The following is an 18122-nucleotide window of genomic DNA, read 5'->3' on the forward strand; positions in this document are numbered from 1 at the left end:
TGAAGTGTCGGAGTGTTCATGTCTGAAACTCATGAGTTCCCACAGCAGCCCTTCAACTGGCTTCAGAGGTGAAGGTCAAAGCCAAGGGGAGACATAGGCCAACTGACCTCTGACCGAGGATCAAAGGTGCCCTGAGGGTGTCAAGTATGGTTCTCTGATAATATATTGCCTTTTTGTGCTTTCTTCATTGTTAGAATCCTCACACATCTTTCACTATTGTTTCATTACTGTAAGCTGTAGAAGTGATTTAACCCTATGTGTTTCTGAATTGTGCTTTTTTAATAAAACCAGCAGAGGGCAGTAGTAACACACATTTGTGCGGTTGTATGAAGTCTTTAAAAATCCTTTTTTTCTGATTTTTACTGAGTTTGTCTTAAACAGCCAAGGCTCCGATGTTATCTTCCCTAATGTCCTGTCCATATGCAAATTTACCAGCTGGGTTTCAGTAAGACACTGCCGGAGACCTCGTGTTTAATTTGCCTCACATTAAACATGAGGGTCTTGCAGTAATTGATATTCTGCCTTTGGCACAGCATGGTACACATCTGTTCTTTCCAATGCACGTTTTGAGATACTCTTTTTTTTTAACCTCTTGGATATACAATACTTTGCAATAACTTTGACTAATCTAATTTTTTTCAATATGAATTAACTGTCAGGATGTGTCAGATATTGAAGATGTAAAAAAGATCATGAAAATTATTCTCATTAATATGTAAATATAGGCAGCCAGGTACTCCAACATCTCATCAGATCATCTACACCACAGGAAACTCTTTCTTTCATAATCACACAGCAGTAGGACATTACAGATTAAAATCAGATTAAATGAAACCAGGAATTTATGAAGAGATTTATTAGATCAGTAGAATACACCACCACCACCACCACCACCACCACCACCACCATCATCAACATCATCATTATGCCAAAAAGCAGCAGCAGCACTTCATTTCCGTACTTTCACTAAACGTCCAAGTAAGATGGAGGGAGGCATCTTCTTCCACTTTAATTATGAAGATCTTATTGTGTGCCCGTTTCTACTGAAAGTCCCACAACTCTGGTGTTCAACTTAGTGTCCGCGGACTTTCTGTCCTGTTTCAGTTGTCATCTGCCATCACTTCTAAAAGCAGATGAGGTTTGCACAATGGATAACATCTTATAGCATACTGATCACTAGTGTGATGTAATGTCATTGTGCATTGTCAATTACCATCGAAGGTTTAAATCTACAGCAAGACCCTTTTAGGTCTTGTCTATAGTATTTCAATGAATACCTACCTCAGGAATTAATATTTTTACAGCTCAGAGTCCTAACAGAAATAATATGTACATCTTTAATATCAGGTACTGTTTAAGCAAACAACAAAATAACACAGACAAACACAGGACTAGTATATTACCACCATAGCAAAAACGGGAACACTACAATAGTATTCACATGCACCAGTTAACAGTGTCATACTTGTCAAACATAGACCATAGTATTTATATTTACATAATGTTCACAGCTACATTCCAGGTTTGTTTGTGTGCAGTGTACAATAAAAACATGTTTTATCCAGAAATTAATGAGCTTTTCTGTCACATGCAGTGAAATGAAGTTTGACCACTGCGCTGCCTGTGAAGAATACGAATATGAGGCAAGAGAGGAGATATACGGTCTGGATCCTGGGTTATTGCTCAGTGAATATGATATGTGATGGTGAGCAGGATTGTTTAATAATTTATGACAGTAGCCTGACTATAGTTACTGCAGTTAAGAGATTAATGATGTCAAAAAAAAAAAACATCTCAAACCAAAAGTGATAAAAATCAGGAAAAATATGGCCTGCACATGGAAAATATTTTCACATAATTGTATAACAATAAATACACGTGTAAACAAACATGTATACAAAGGAGACTGAAGATGGAAGAAGTCAGTGCAACACTTTTAGCACTGAGACGATGCACCTGGCAGACATCCATAAAAACTGACAGCCAACTTAATGACTGCCGACGCTGGAAGGAATCTGATAATTCGAATAAAACAGATTGAACAACAATAACAAAACCTGACTGTTTTTGGCGAGCTTATGTAGGGCATAGACACACAGATTTGTACAAAATTTCCCTGTCTACATCTGCTTTCCATAGCCACTTCTTAAATATATTTATCTATTTTGGGAAGAAAAAAAACAAAACAATACAAGATGACTGCAAACCATTCCCTTTAGTATGAGGAGAAATCCTAGAATACAATATGTACACATATTAGCTACATTATGATATATATTGACAAATAGTGAATGTCCAAAGTTTCTTGCAGCGCTTGGGCATTTTCCTTTCCAATGATGACTGATTTCACCATCTTTAATACCGAAATGTCACCAAATACCCCCAAAACGTGCTTTTCACAAGTTCAACTTATTTTGTGCTTGGAGTCCAAATACAAGTCCATTCACTGTGCACAATGTTTTTAATACAGTTCGACCTCCTCTTCTTTCATAAATGTGAAGTAGGAAGGACATTGTTTTAAGTTATCTACCAGTACTTAGTTTTACACTACAGCTAAGTAGCATGCCATGAGACGATGCCACTGAATCATCCTTGTCCACATGGAGTCGGTCATGTCTGAAGGATGAGTTTATGTGTCCTGTTCTTTCTGCTGGTTGATAATGTCCATCTGCAGAGCTAAGGCCACAAAGGCCAGCTAAGATAATATGCTCCACTGATCTGGTGTGATACAACATCCTGCCTCCTGCTGTCCTCTGCACCGGTATACTGTAAACATGGCTGCCCACGCAGGAAAGCATCCATGGTGGATCAGGATGGTTTGATATAACCAGTCTAACTTTTCTATCCTTATGGAGGAAGTCGTTATATCATTATGAAGGAGAAAAGTGGGGAAGTTAATAAAGATTACAGGGTGAGAACTGGGAGTGGTTTCAGGTTTGGGTGTTTACAGTCATGGTTTATGGGTTAGACGCTGCGGGGCGCCCTCTCCAGTTCATGGGTCCTTCGGTTGCGTCCCCTCTGCCTCTCTTGCAGGTGTTTCCACTTGGCAGCCAGCCCTTGAGCATGCATGTGTGGGTGAGGGTTCACCACAACCTTTTGCTGCTGCTGCTGGTGTTGTATTTGTACTTGCTGCACCAGGTGAGCTTTCTGCTTCTTGTGCTTCCTCTCCCTTTTCCACACCTGCTCACAGAACTCATCCACACTGTTCAAAGTCGGGTGATTGACCAAAGATAGGAAGTCTCTGTACCACAGCTTTTGATTAGGAGATTCTTGAGGAGGGGATCGGTCCTGGGTTAGGACGTTGGCTTCTTTGTCTCGATGTAGCAGATCCTCGAGGCGCTCGGTGTCGATCACCTCCAAGGTTACCTTCAGAAGCGTCTGCATGAAGCCGTGCTCTACTGCCTGGCACAGGTAGATCCCTGAATCCTTCTTGTTGAGAGTGCGAATCAGAAGGCCCTGGTCTGTGCGGATAAAACGTTCATCGGATTTGACCTGCAGAAATATAAAACAGGCAGTTTGAGACAGTGAATAAAGAGATAGCAGATTTAAATCAATCGATTACGTTTTTTTTTTTTTAACTCTGACATTAAGTCCTGATTCCCGAGGACATTTTAATACCACAACAATCATTTGTTGCTTATAGCTGAGTGAATTTTAACAAAACAGATTAAGTGAGTCCAGAGACAGTGCCAACCTCCAGTTTGCGGTCATCAGCGGTATGCTGATACTGCCAATATGTGAGGGCTCTCTGGGACTTTGGACTGCACTCAAGGAAAGTGCTGCTGTTCTCCACACCATACACCGTTTTATCCTGGAGAGTCGCCTGTCCACTTAGTTCATCTAAATGACAAAAACAGAACCATTATGAGAGGATGATGAATTATTAGTTGCAGTTGTAGCGAAAGATATGTGGAAATTATTCAAGAAGCAAAATGGAGACAGCTGTATGGAGGATTTTCAAATGAATTTTCATTATATTAGAAAAGAAAACAAAATTAAATCTCTTCGTTCTCTCAATTTCTCTGAGTACTATCAAAGAAAAAATGATTCTTCAACTACATCTCAAGGCTCCCACAGTTTTGTCTTAAGTGGGATCTTAAAGAAGTGAGGTCATAAAGTCTCTAAAAGTTTTCATTTCACTTGTGAGAGGTCATACATTTTATAAGTATATATATGATTATATTGTCATACTTGCTCTGTCTAGTTAGAGGTATTTAATTTTTTAATTAATCTTTTTCAGTGATTTTCTTGTAGAAATGGGGGTAGTTAGGATTATCAAGTAATCTATGAGCCTAAAGTCTTAAATTTAACTTCAGAAAGTGTGCAGCAACCCTGTTGCAGATAATGCTTTCCAACACTGGAATTCAAAACTATTTTACCAGATTACCATGTCTCTCCTTTTATCTCCCCATCTTCAGAAGCTCCCACCACAGGGGGAAGTCACAGGAGGAAATGGGCTGTAACCAGGCCTGGGTCTTATAAAGTAAAGTAGGTGCCCCACTATTCTTTCAGAGGGCTTTGGCGCATAAAGGTCAGGGTTCTCCTGCTTGATCTCCTAAATCCAGCCTGCAAATTTTACAATCCTCCAGTGGAATCCAGTGAAATCTGCTACCGATTATTTTTATTCCCTCACTACCTTCCTCCATCCTTTTTTATGGAGTGATTTCCCTGGTTTTTAGAGCAAATATGGGAAATTAAAAATAGTATGGGTACATAAAGTGACAGCAGCTTGTGAAAACTTTTGATTTTTCTCTCTTCAGTTTAATGAAAAACATAAATATATACTGAACAAAAAAGTGCATTAGACTGCTCATTGAGCTCTGTTTTTACACTAGGATGTCTAACAGGGCAGTGGAGTGGAGAGTTTGGCGACAGGCAGGAGGCTTGGAGGAATCCTGCCCATGTTAATTACATGGCTGACATGAACCGACTGTAATCTTCACACCACCAGAAACACATAAAACACAAGAAACAGCGCCACACACATTCTACTGGCTACTTAAAGGTTTGGATCACTCTGGGATCTTCTCTGTGCTTAAAGGAGTACTACAAATTCTCAGAACTGAAGGGTTTTTTTTTTTTTTTAACCATGCACTGAGAAAGTGTTTTACCATGGTGCTGCAGATCAGTGCATTGTGTGAGTGGGTCTCCATTCCTGATATCTTGCCTTCTCGTTCTTCTGCAGAAACAGAAACATAAAAAGCTTTATGAGTCAGCAGACACAAAACTCCCTTTGTACGTGCATGAAACAGAATAACGGGTTTACGGGGTGTTTATGTTGGCATTTGATTGTGACTTGAATGTGCAAGCAAAAAGAAATAGGCAAACAAACAGCAGACAACCAATGGTGTCACTCACGAGCCTTAATTATGGGGTGTGCATGACAAAGGAATTTAATCAATCATTTTTAACCGTCATGTGGCTGGGGTGCAAATGCAACTGGTGGTGTTTGAAGAATAGTATCAAAACCAGCACTGAGGATATTTTCTACAATCAGGGATTTGATAAACTTGACACCCTCAACCCCCATCCCCCCTTTGCCTCACATTGTTGTGAGCCTGGTGTGTTGAGTAAACAGGAGTAAGAGTTTATTCTGGTTGTCTTATTTTTGAATGTAAGACTCTGGAGTCCAACTAACAGCAAAAACAGGATCCTGTGCAGCTAGCATTCAGATCAATAAACCCTAAGGAGCTGTGAGTGGGAGGCTGCACACAAGTACACACATACATGCACACTTACAGATCACTCCATAGCTACAACTATGGCACTACAACCAAGCCTCTAACAAACACCAGCTCACCCCTGGTTCACCCAGACAGCCTCCAGACATCACCGACACTGCTTCTCATTTACAGTAAACACATAAGGCAGGTTATATTTCCAGCTTTCTGGTAGAAACACGATACCAGACCTTTAGGGTTTTTTTGGCAAATATACAAAGCCTGCACTATAAGCGTATGCAGCTCAAGCCCTGAATCTCAGCCTGACTGCATATGTCCTCACTCTGTGGGAAAGCTTTCTATATAATCTAGTTTACGATAATCTAAATATGGTCAATCTTTCACACAAAAGGGATTCTATCACTGGCATTTCAACATTTAAATTAAATTTGGCTGATTGAAAAGCTCATATGCCTTTCTGTTGATGCTTACTTTGTTTATATACCAACTATGCTACTTGAGAGTCTAGGATATAGTTATCATGTAGCCGAAGAGTATGTGTCATGCAGGTTAAAGTTTAAAAGCAAATATTGTGCTGTATGAAAACTTCAAAAATATCTGCTCAGTGCTGTGAAGAACTGTGTACATCTATAACACCCTGTAAAAAAAACAAGGGCAGGATAGCAGTATAATGACAAGTACTGTATGGATGCAGGGCATGTATGGAGTACCTCTTAGCCATAGGGAAGTATCTGGAGCACTCAGTGCCATCCCATGCACAGTAAGGGTCCCTTGCCAGGCAGCATTCAGCGCAGGCCTTGCCATAAACCTCACACCGATGCAAGGGCATCTGGGACACACCAATGTCTGAACCCAGGTACAATTGTTGCTGTACAAGGACAAAAAAATATTTAGTTTTTTTTTTTATATATATATAATAGGAAGACTTTTCTTATTATAAATAACGTTTGAATTTAAGATTAGGAATGTGACCAAAATGAGATCACATGTTGCACAGTTTATGTCTGTTATTGCGACAATCAGGAATGTGGATGGACCGTCTTCCTGCAGGTTCTCAGCACCTTCCTACCCGACAATTTACCAACTCTTCCTGTCATTCAGATTTACAACATAACTGCTGCTCAAAAACCAACAACAGATATTGTGTGACTAAGTGTTTGACCTCAGTGTTTAGTGTGCACAAACGTGTTCTTATTTTCTATGTTAACCAAGTAGCAAGGTATGTCAGCCTTAAAGCAGTACTATAAGTCTCTGTAGCCTTAACTGAACCTCACTGTGGGGTTTCGCTACTGTTACAATTATCTTGACGTAAGCTGGAGGAAGGTGGGAGACCTGAATGCTTACCTGCTTCGTAGAAAGTTCCATGGCTGTAATTGCTGTCGGCTCCTGTGAGAGACAATGACAGTAGACGTTGTTGAATACATCTGTTGCTTGCATTGATATGGCATTGAGAAATTACGGGTGAAAAGAGAATAACCTACCCGGAAAACAGTCATTTCTTCCAACAGGACCTCCTCCAGGTCATGCCAGGAGCCTCGGGGGATGGATACGACTTTTAGTATTGTTCCCATGTCTGGCAAATGATGAAGGCAGACAATGAGTCTTTAAAGTCAGTCAGTTATTCAGTAGAAAGTTCAAGCAAATGAAGAGAGAGAAAAAGTACATACCTGTGCCAATGAACATGACATCATAAAGGCCATCCTCTGCTTCAACTTTATCCACAACTATCTGGGTGAACTGGTAGTCCACGTCTGTTTTGACTATGATTGGTCGATTGTTGATGGGGTATACAGGGTTGAACATGGCTGGGTGGCTTCTGGCAAAGGTAACCACCTCATCGGGAAGGTCTTTAGTTGTATCAAATCCTCCAAATGTCTTACTTGGGCACTGTGGAGTCAGAGAGGTTGTTGTGATGACTTTGTTGGACATTGCTGGGAAGCGGTTCATTGTACAAATTGCTGTTATGACACACTGTACTCACTGTGCCAGGCCGTGGATAAGGCACACGTCCTTGAAAGGGCACCCACTGGTAGTTGGGTCCATCTCTGTGAGCATAAGGGCCCAAGAACACTCTCCTGATGTCTGTCATGCTGTACATACACACAGCCGAACCTTTGAAGATGTTGCTAACAGGCAGAAAAAATGAGTCAGATACAGAAAGGTCACACAGTCATAGTCTCTCAAGCTGTTTCAGTGTTACTCTCAGTACCTGGAAGTTGTAAACACTGCATAGATGGTTGGGCTCTTAGGATCCTTTGTGCTCATTAGAAAAACATCCTCTGATAGAAAAAAGAAGACATGTTATAACACATGCGTTGCAAAGATTACCTTTTAAATTTGAAGTACTATGTTGAAAAATAAAAAAAATAAAGTGCAGGAGCAATTACTCACGTAGTTCATCAAAGTGTGTGTCTATCCCATTGCTGCCAGGTACAGAGCAAATGAGTCGAGCTTTCAGGAAGGTTGTCCACTTATTGACCAGACTTCTGTGACCCCCAAGATCATTCTGTGGTACAGATAAATGTACAAGTCAAGCAGGGAGGTTCATTTACAAATCCCTGACATTTTGACTTCTGCACATGCAAAGAACTATTCTAAACAGTATTTTACATTTGGTATAATTTTTTTCTCTTAAGAATTGAAGAAAAGTCACAAGTCAAGAACATTTTTTTATAGCTGTAAACACATTTTTGTGCAATTTTCTGATTGTTAGGGTTAATCCAAGGTCTCCATTGAATTGGTGCTGCAAATTGTCCATTCTCACTTTTTTTACAGCAACAAAACTATTCTGGTCATCTGTTCTTTTTTTTGTTTCCCCTCTAATAGTTTGTTGGTATTTATACATTCAACAACCAACTTTTAATCCATGTAGTGCAAGGCTTATAGAGCAAAGACAAGAGACTTCCATATAAGTTACATAAGTGCACATCTGTCTTACAAAGCTTAAGTTGATAACTTTCAAGACTGCTTACAGGTTTACAGGCCCCATAATACACACAGTCTATGCAATAAAGGAATAACTTGTGTCTGTCGGTCCTATAATGTTTCAATTTCTGAGTTAAACTTGTGAATAGGTTTTGATAGTCTTTATATTGATTGTGTATACTTATAAAACAGAAAAGAATTATCCAGCAAATAATCAAGCATCCTTTCGGCTCTTTGATATGTCTCATTATATAAACAGATGCTGCCTCCAGAAGTTTATTCCAGTACAAATCCTTTTAATTCACATCTGTGTCCCACAGTATAGTGTTTGTTTTCAGGACACTGACACAAACACAGAGGCACAGAGAGCTCATAAAAGCCTATCCCACATGGTGTTGATTTATGACAGTAACTCAGAATGTGTTTAAATATGCACAGGCTCAAACTAATACCACATCTTCCCTCCATAATGGATAGCTTGTGTTGTGTTGAGCAAGACAGATTCTTGACATTCTGCGTAATCAGGATGCTGTGACAGCGGCTAGCTAAATATGAGGATGAGGCTGGGCATCAACGACCACACTGCAGCCAGCTGGGTGGATTCCTGTTTAATGAAAAGGAATGAGATTTGGAAAGTGAAAGCTGATACCAGGCCAGCTATTTAACATATATTAATCCATGTGGCTCGTGGGCGGGGCAGACCTAATCAGTGCCAAAGCCTGGCATTAGGATAACAGTGTTTGCCTCCCAGGTTCTGGTGACATTTAACATTTCTCTCAGGTTTCTGTCTTCAGGGGCAATTGTACCACACACAACAATGCCCACCCTTCCCCAGGCTAAAAATAATCACAGATAACAGCCTTTGAAGCGCTGCCATGATGAAAGCCACACAGACACCTGTCAAGTGTTTTCCAGATACAGACGCCATTTTTCGTAATGCCTGTGTGAAAATGTGTCTTTGACTCTTTTCTTTTGTGTGTTTATTTTTTGTTCTTTTGTGAAAGCAGGCTTGTGCAGTGGTGTGTTTGCATGGGTTAGTGTGCATACTTTGCAGAGCTGCCCAATGCGAGCATGTGTGGCCTTCCCAGCGTGCTCTCCATCAATCGCGTTTTCCTTAAAAAACAGGTAAATTTTGTCATCTTCTGGGTTGTCACTCTCAGGGATCTGGTGAACTCCCACAAACCTTGGATCTGCAAGACAGAAAGATATACTGAGATGTGATGTACACATAGTTTTTAGACTACATCTTGAGCTGCTGACATCATGATAACAGCATTTATTCATGTTTTATTTTGCTTTTTTAATCTTTTGAAATTCAAATGAAGCCTGGTAATAAGGGCAGTTTTATCTTAATTTAAAGTGAGAAAAGTGGCAGAACAAGCCGTCATTTTCCTAATTAAGTATAGCTGAGTTGATTTTGGTAGGCTTACAAGTACAGCCGAGAGTCATCTGCATAAAAGTGATCACAATATTAAAGGCCTGAGAGCAGCCTGTGCAGCGAAAGTCAGATTTACACAATAACTGACCCTCGAGGCTTCCCTGAGGTCATCAGAACCAAGGTTGTAATTTTCTGGACATCATTATGAGGAAATGCAATAAAATTGAGGAAGATCAGAAAACCAAAAACCGCAACATGAAGCAGTTTTCATATTAAATACATTTTTCTTACCATTCAGCCACCGGGAGTCATGTTGCTCCGTTCTGATTGGATGATGCTTGCCAAGAGTGCGAAAGATGGCAAAGTCCCGCCCCATAAAGTCGGCCGATGTCCCAGCATACAGCTCCCCATCTGAAGAAAAAAAACCCAAGTGTGTTAGTTTTGTAACCCTGGATGAGATAACAGCCTGAGGTCATTTGTGCCTCATGGTGGAGGTGTAAAAGTCTGAGGAATTGTTCAGGGGCTTAGCAGTAAAGGTAGACTTGGGGTCCTGAGAGCACACAGACAGTGACGGATGTGATGAGCATCAGGAGTGTGAAATTGACATTATCCCAGTCGGCAGGGCAGAGGGGAGGGAGACTAGGTAGAGATGAACAGTCTAGAGGTGTGAGACAGGGGGAGTACATAATAATGCTGGGGAGAGGGGAGGAAATAAGGGGAGAGGAGATTAGGGGTGATGGGCTGGAAAATGGCCATCTGCTAGGTTAAACGGTGTGATATAACACAATGTGACTGGCAATAATTGGGGCCAGAGAGTAGTGACATGCCTACGTAGCCCTGCTTTATTTCATTCAGTGCAAAAGAAACTCAATAAAGTGTCATCTGTCATGCACGCCCAGCATTTAGAAGAAGTAAATTTGGATGGGAATAGAGTTTACAATCCTGCCAATAAGGGGTTCAAAGAGCTTAAACACCAACTACAGAGCAGATCCACTTTAATGAAAGACAGGAATGCACTGTTCTGTTATCCACATGTACTTTACACCCTGAATATCCGCTGAAATGAAAGAGCAAGCAGAGGGTGTTTTTATATGCAACACAGAAGAACAGCTTAGCGTATCCGGTCTGAAACTCACCAATTAGCATGGAGGCAGTGAGCAGCTTGGGGTCATAAGGACTCTTCCCTCTGCCGTTTTCTATGTGAGGCTCCAGTCTGAACACGCTGTCCTGGACATGAGGAGACACAGGAGAAAAAGCAGACAAGTTGAAGTGAAATATCAAAACCAAGCATTCACAATGCTTTTGAGTGACGAGTGTTTGAATTACACGGACAGAAAACAGATGAATTATTAAGAGCGCGATTCTGTCTGGTGAAGCCATTATTGTGTCAGCACATCAATACTTCAGGTTAAAACTAGTATTTTATAAGAATCTGCACTCTGATATCCCACAGAATTTAATTTCAAATTCACATCCATCAACAACTGGCTTTCTGGAAAATGTAAACCTTATTATTTATCATTTTGCTTTAATTTGTGATTTTAATGTGCAGATAAAAAAAAGGGGAGGATGAAAATTACTTTTATAGACCTAAAGAAAACAACTTTCAGAAGCAGTACAGTTTTAGACTGTTCTCACCATGATATACAGACTGATGGGAGTGAGATTTCTAAACAATAAATCTTTCACTCCTTTTCACATTGTGAGCTTGATGCTCGCAGGCATTCATCAGATAAATTACATTTGAAGGTTATGATCTATGAACAGAATATGGCTTTTTCTCTGAGTAATCTTCTGACTCTAATTGTCTGTAAATAGCTATCTAATGAATGGGAAACAGACATTTATAGGACTGACTCAGTGACATTTGGAGGACAAAAGAGCAATTTCCTTTGCTCACTTTTTAATGAATACACATGCAGCAGCCCCATGCTGGAACGATGAATTGAAAATCCTGCAGACTGCAAGACCCTGTGTTCAATTTTCCAGCTTATTTTGCGAAAAACATTTTTATATATTTATCAAGTCATGTATCTGAGAAGCTTTAACATTTTATCATGTCACTAATATATGAAGTCATAGATGATACAAAAACGTGATAGCTCAACTATAGACTGTATAAAAAGGTTGAGTCTCATTGGCATCCCTCATAGGTTTTTAAAAAAGGTTTGAAATCTTTTAACGTCTGTCACCATTTCAGAAATGCTGACTCAGCCTAACTTCTGGTTAATCTAACTTGAGGCAAATTGGTGGAATCAATATGACTCCTTTATTTTTTCATTACATCACATTGGGGAAATTCAGCCCAAATTTGTTTCTTTTGTACAAGGCTGTGAATATGGACTTTTTGGAGTGGGTGCATATGTAGATAGTAGTGCTTTTTATGCCAGCCTCAAGTGGACACCCAAGGAACTGCGGTCTTTAGCACCCCAACATCAGTCTCACTTCTCAATCCCAGAGGTTAATGGGGCACAACACATCCCCCAAAGGGAAGCCAAAAGTTTTATTGCTTCCTTTGGTGACTGACTGTAGTATAAGTCTAAAATACCTTATAACAGATGGTACAAATTCATCATTCTTTTCCTTACATTTAATAATAGTAGTAGAAGGATGCACACTTTTCTATATTTTAATTCAGTCTGTTTAAAACTCAGAATAACTGTCATAACTCTTTGCAAACTTTTAAAGTAAATGTTTAGAAAAATGAAACCTGCTTGTACCTCTGATTTCTTGCCCACTTCCAGGTAGGAACACACTGGGTGGAAGGCCCCTGTCCCACACACATAGATATGGGTCTGGTTGAATGGCTGCAGCACCTTGATAAAATTTGAGCACTCCCTCTGATGGAAAGAAAAAGCAAAAAAGGCAGAAGGAATAGTTAACCTTATGAGACCACGTTACATGTCATAATTGTTTTGCAGTCTTTCAGTGTTTGTGATTGCACACTCCCCACATTTCCTTTCTTTCTTAAGCTGTACTGTTTTATAAAGGCAAAAAAGGACCCAAATGAAAACAAAAAAGTGGCAAAAGTGCAGGATTAACCTCACCAGGAAGAAGGGTCATAGCAAAGGAAAATTCAACACTTCAATAAAGAGATCTGCGATGATAGCTGGGAGCAAAGCCGACTGTAATCTATTGTAATTCCTCAGGGAATGGCCTCCGAACCCTGGCAGTCTGCTGAGTAATGCTCCTGAAAATAATATCATCACCAGACTTAGTATAATCATCTATGACTCTGGACTTTTTCCGCTTCATCTGCATAAAGTAACCAACCCCTGGCCCTTCTGTTTCCTATTCCTGTTGAACCCAGTGACATCAACCACTGCTGACTTTGCCTTGGCTGTTTAATTTCCTGTGCGATACATGTGATGTCCATCATACAGGAGGGATTGAAATGCAGAATAACAAAAAGACAGGCAACAAAGCCTATGATTATAATCCTATATCAGTGAGAGTAAGAAAAACGTGAATTTACCACCAATCTGTCAGTACAGGAGACAGAAAAGACATTAAGACAGCGTTCTGATAGTCTCTTATTTCTTTGTGTTATTACTGGAACGTACCAATAAGCATTTTTCTTGACCTTGTGACTTTAATGCTTATAGAGATTACTGATAACTTGTGGTGCAGATGTTGTTTATCTAATCCCTTCCTTGTGGCTATGCGTGTGTATGGTAATCGGTATGTTTTGCATTTATTGCTCTGCCACCATATGGCAGTACATATTTCCTCGTGCTCACTCAGCACGTGCCTGTGCAGACCTGACCTCAAATAAAACTGAATGTGTCATCACATATTCAAAATGAAGAAAAAAAAACCTGAGAGAATGCGACCACAAATTATGCATGGCTAAGTTCATCTGGCTTTACTGGGTCATCGGCCGACAGCAGCCTCTTTGTGTGAGCATTTATTTTTCAGCATCTGCCTTGCTTTGGATTTATACGGTCTATACATGGGTGGGTACATCTGAGTGATGATCATCATTGTGGAGAACAGAGACACTGCTGCCAAGTGTCTGATGGTAAGGTTTCAATGCTTCCCCCTGGATATTATGCAAGATAAAACTGACAACAAAAAGCATACAGGTGCGAGTAACCTTTGAAACCACTGATGGGTTTGAGATAAATAAAGTGTGAACAGAGTTGTTTATGGTGAGCAGATATCACACATTTCATCCATGCAACAAAAACAGCTTTCTTTCTCTCTTGAGGATACACAGTCAGGCCTTTCATACCTATCTATCTACTTATTTCCTCTCTGCTTCATCCCCAGAGGTGTTTGCTTACAGTACATCAGGGGGCATCAGCAGCCTCTCTCTGCCTCCCTTTAATTCTCACTCCCTTCTGACTCTCCAACAGAAAGACCACCCCTCAGGGCACCAAGTGTTTACAGAAAACACACAAAGGGCTTCATGGTGCTTAAAATAAGCCATGGAGAAGCATGGAATGACAGAAGGACTTGCCCTGTTCTGGCCAATGTCCAAGAAATTAACTGAGGCATAAAAAAAGCCATGATTTCATATTCCAGCATGTTGCCTAAGGCCTTTTTGAAGATAGATTTCATAACATGGCCTTCGGAGAGTGGGTACAAGCTCCGAACGTCTTTACATAGAAAACTCCACTGGACCACACATGAGGGGGGGCGCTTGGCTTGTCTTGTAAAGGTTGAATTAGGTAAGAAGACAGAGACAATCTCAAGCCTTACTTCAAAACAAGTCAGCTTTTGTGTTGCCTCAAACCTTGTGGCCAAATTCAATAGCGCATGCTAATATTAAAAAAACACACAGTGCAGGACTGCGATTTGTTTTTAAATGGCTTGCCAAAATAATGTCATCAAAGTAAGTAAGAGAGAAACTCATGTCCAATCTCATATTTTTCAACAAGCAATCAACTGTACTGTAGTTTGTCTAACTGGATGGTATTAAAGCTAAATGGAGCCATGTTTTAATGAGCCTGTGTGGTCAATCAGATAATACCACAAAAGAAAGGAAACACAAACAAAGCAGTTAGAGACAACATGGGAAAAACAAATGAGTCTTACATAAAAGACTCAAATGTCCCTGATCCCTGAAAGTATGACGGCACTAGTTTTAATGCAGTGTTACACCAGTAAGTCTGGGACAAAGCGCAGTGATTGCTGAGAACTCAGTGTTTAATGGAGCCCCAGAGGCTTGATACGTGATTAAGGTCAAATGATGGTCTCAATCTTGGCTTTGAGACTTTAATCAGGGCTATGTTCATTGTCCACATGGCAGATGAGCTATTTCAACACACTGGTATAAACAAACTGAGAGATTAAAAAATGTATACATCAGATTGCCAGTGTTGGAAAGGCCTTATAGAGCACTTATGCAGTGCAACTGTAACCAAGGTTCACTGTAAGACCTGCAGAGTTGCACATCTTTTGCAGTATGGTAGAACAAAGACATTTTTAAAACATCTGTGGGAGTGCAGGGGCAAAATGCTGACACCCACTTGCGAGATTGATGTTTTTAGCTCTTACCGAGAGATCTTTTCCTGCCCACTTGCATTCGTCTCTTCTGGTGGGAGAAGCTGGCCAAGGGATCTGCAACACAAACAGTTTCTGTGCATGTAAGAAGAGAATCACTTCCATCTTGAATCAATTTCACACACTTGATCAATACAGATACATTTTGGTGTTCCTGCATGTGTGTATGTGCAGGTTGAAGGGGTCACAGATGGGATTTGTTATCCACTTTGTTTCAGTTTACTCTATTATTCATCCAGGTGTGCGGAGAGCAGCTAACATGCCTTGCACAGCGTGTGATGGTGTGCGACAGCCCCGTTCTGAAATATTCACGAGGCACTTTTCAGTAGAAACAGAAAAGAAAGTCCCGAGATACCTGAGCCTCTGACCGGCACTCTGGGTAAAGAGGTGCACTCGAGATGGATATTAAATCGGTCAGAAACGCAAACAGACTTACACTCATGATAAATGGATAAAACCTCCACCAGACAGACAGACTGAAAATCAGACACTGGTTTTACCTGAGCGTAGTCTCTGCTGATGTTGATGAGGTTAAACGAGAAGATGTGATCCTTGGCTCCAACAACCAGTCTCCCTTTCTCCTCGTCCAACAGGAATGTGTGGTAAGACGAGCTATTAGCTAGACCTTCAAACGTCACAAGGTTATTAGATTCCAGCATTTCTGCAAAGGAAATGTGAAGAAAAGCAATGATCAGCATGTTGTGATATTCAAGTGGTGAAAAACATGCCAGTGTGGGCAGCATGTGAGTGGAAAAAACACATCAGGTCAACATCTATTTGAATGATTTAATCAGATTTCCCAGGTGCTTTTCAGAGACAGTGCCTTCATTTTAAAAAGCTTTTAGCATTCCCATCCACCTAAGAGTTTCTCTGACCACAGGCTCTCACTAATGTAGCATTGTAAATTACACACTGGTTTGTTTTGGCTGTCCTTTGTCTGTGCCTCCTCCACAGATTTTTAATGCTTTAATTTGGCCAAAACATTGTAGCATCTCTTCCAGTTCATATTCCATTAAACATCCTCGACAAGCAATGCAATTGACAGTCAGTGAAGAATCACTGCCAAGCCAAATTGGACTGGGCAGGTAATGGCAGTACTGGGAGCCAATGACCAAACTGTCTGCATGGTGGCGGTGACCTTGACCAGAGCAGCCAAGCAGAACTTGGTGCGGTTTCAGTGGAAAATTGAGGGGAATATGTCATGTCAGAAGTCTTAGTGAATATTTCATTTACAAACTGCAGGATTGGGCAAAACCACATTTGCTATTAGGACATGTTGCTTTGGGCAACAGCTCACGTTTTCAGTGGTATGCCAAGTCTGACACAAGAGCCACATTTGCTTTTACAGTGGAAAGCCAAACACACACTGAACATTTCATTACTGTAACAACCTCAAAGGGGTATATTAAAGCCATGGCATTATAACACCTTTTGTGTAAAAAACGTGCACGCTGTCCTTCTCACATTTTGTTCCCACCCACAAGGTCTGACCAAACAAAGATATTAACCACCCACGTCAAAGGGTGGAGAATTATGGGACAGAGGACACCTGGTTCTTCTGGTGCTCTCACTCTCTGCCTCCTTTCCTTTCACTCTCACTGTCTCACACGCATACACACACAGCAACCCTTTTCTTTGGGAGTAAATAACAAATATGATCATAAATGTTTTAGCAAGGAGAATGCCCCCTCTCTGAAGTGTGTCAGAGCCCGAGAGAATGAGAGGACACATGCATCAGCATCCATAAATTCAGATTTTTTCAGAGAAATTGCCAGTCAAAACAGAAGCTGAAAGAGTTACCAAAACAAACTTTAACAATCATATATTTAGATCTGATTTTCTATATTTGATATGAAGCTGTGGGCTGCTGCAATAACATGATTAATAACCAGAGTTTATCCTTTACATTTTATTACTACTACATCAAACTAAACAAATTAATGCAAACTGTTTGGTCTAACCCCCTTGACAGTGCTTTTGAACTCTGACTTACAAGAGCAACACCAACCAGATAACACTTCAAGTCAAACCAAACTGCTGGAAAGAGCTGCTGATTACAGCTAAACTCAAATTTGAACAAAACTCCTAAAAATGTTCCCAAAATGCCCCTCGGACTGAATGAGTGAACACAAACTTCACTTTTCTGTCAGCTCCTTTGCAAAATTTCAGCAAGAACTTGTGGTAAGTCAGTGTGAGAAGGCAGCAGTACGTACTTGGGAAATTTCACCACATGGGAGTGGCTGTTTTTGATGACATTTATATTATGCAGCTGGTGAAAGCTTGAGTGGGATGCTTTGTCTCATGTTCTTAATATTACAACATAGTTTTTGTAGAATACATTTTGATATCGTGTCCTGTTTTAAGGCCCAGTCGGCTAAGTGTGCATGCAACTTTGGTAAGTCCTGGGCCACAACTCTTGTGAGCAAGAATTTTAGGAGTGCCTTCATTAAAGAAGCTGTTTAATGCAATCCAAAGAAGATCTTATCCTCACATCTATAGAAGATGTATTTTATGTGAAAGTAAATGCCGCTAGAATATGAACTTTGGACAAACAACAGCGTTCAGTCTGCTATCAATAACTGAAAGTGCAACACAACCTCTGTCTCCATCTTAAAAAAGAAACTCAAGGA

General features: G+C 40.4%; 1 protein-coding gene across 2 annotated transcripts in view; it reads right to left on the minus strand.

The window, feature by feature from the left end:
* Window positions 1-911: 911 nt before the first annotated feature.
* sema3ab (sema domain, immunoglobulin domain (Ig), short basic domain, secreted, (semaphorin) 3Ab) overlaps window positions 912-18122 on the minus strand; it is a 43655-nt gene continuing 26444 nt past the window's right edge. For both annotated transcript variants that reach the window (XM_074678235.1, XM_074678236.1), the window contains 16 exons: window positions 15993-16153; window positions 15487-15549; window positions 12705-12824; window positions 11121-11211; window positions 10276-10395; window positions 9654-9796; window positions 8073-8187; window positions 7891-7960; window positions 7663-7807; window positions 7349-7568; window positions 7163-7254; window positions 7026-7067; window positions 6392-6549; window positions 5112-5179; window positions 3695-3840; window positions 912-3492 (listed from right to left, as the gene is read on the minus strand). In XM_074678235.1, the coding sequence (XP_074534336.1) occupies window positions 2965-3492; window positions 3695-3840; window positions 5112-5179; window positions 6392-6549; window positions 7026-7067; window positions 7163-7254; window positions 7349-7568; window positions 7663-7807; window positions 7891-7960; window positions 8073-8187; window positions 9654-9796; window positions 10276-10395; window positions 11121-11211; window positions 12705-12824; window positions 15487-15549; window positions 15993-16153 (2282 nt within the window). In that variant the 3' untranslated portion in view covers window positions 912-2964. The remainder of the gene's footprint in view (window positions 3493-3694; window positions 3841-5111; window positions 5180-6391; window positions 6550-7025; window positions 7068-7162; window positions 7255-7348; window positions 7569-7662; window positions 7808-7890; window positions 7961-8072; window positions 8188-9653; window positions 9797-10275; window positions 10396-11120; window positions 11212-12704; window positions 12825-15486; window positions 15550-15992; window positions 16154-18122) is intronic.

Source organism: Halichoeres trimaculatus, unplaced genomic scaffold (assembly GCF_033239565.1).
Source record: "Halichoeres trimaculatus isolate MK-OKI-2021-1 unplaced genomic scaffold, fHalTri1.1 fHalTri1_scaffold_10, whole genome shotgun sequence".
NCBI lineage: Eukaryota > Metazoa > Chordata > Actinopteri > Labriformes > Labridae > Halichoeres > Halichoeres trimaculatus.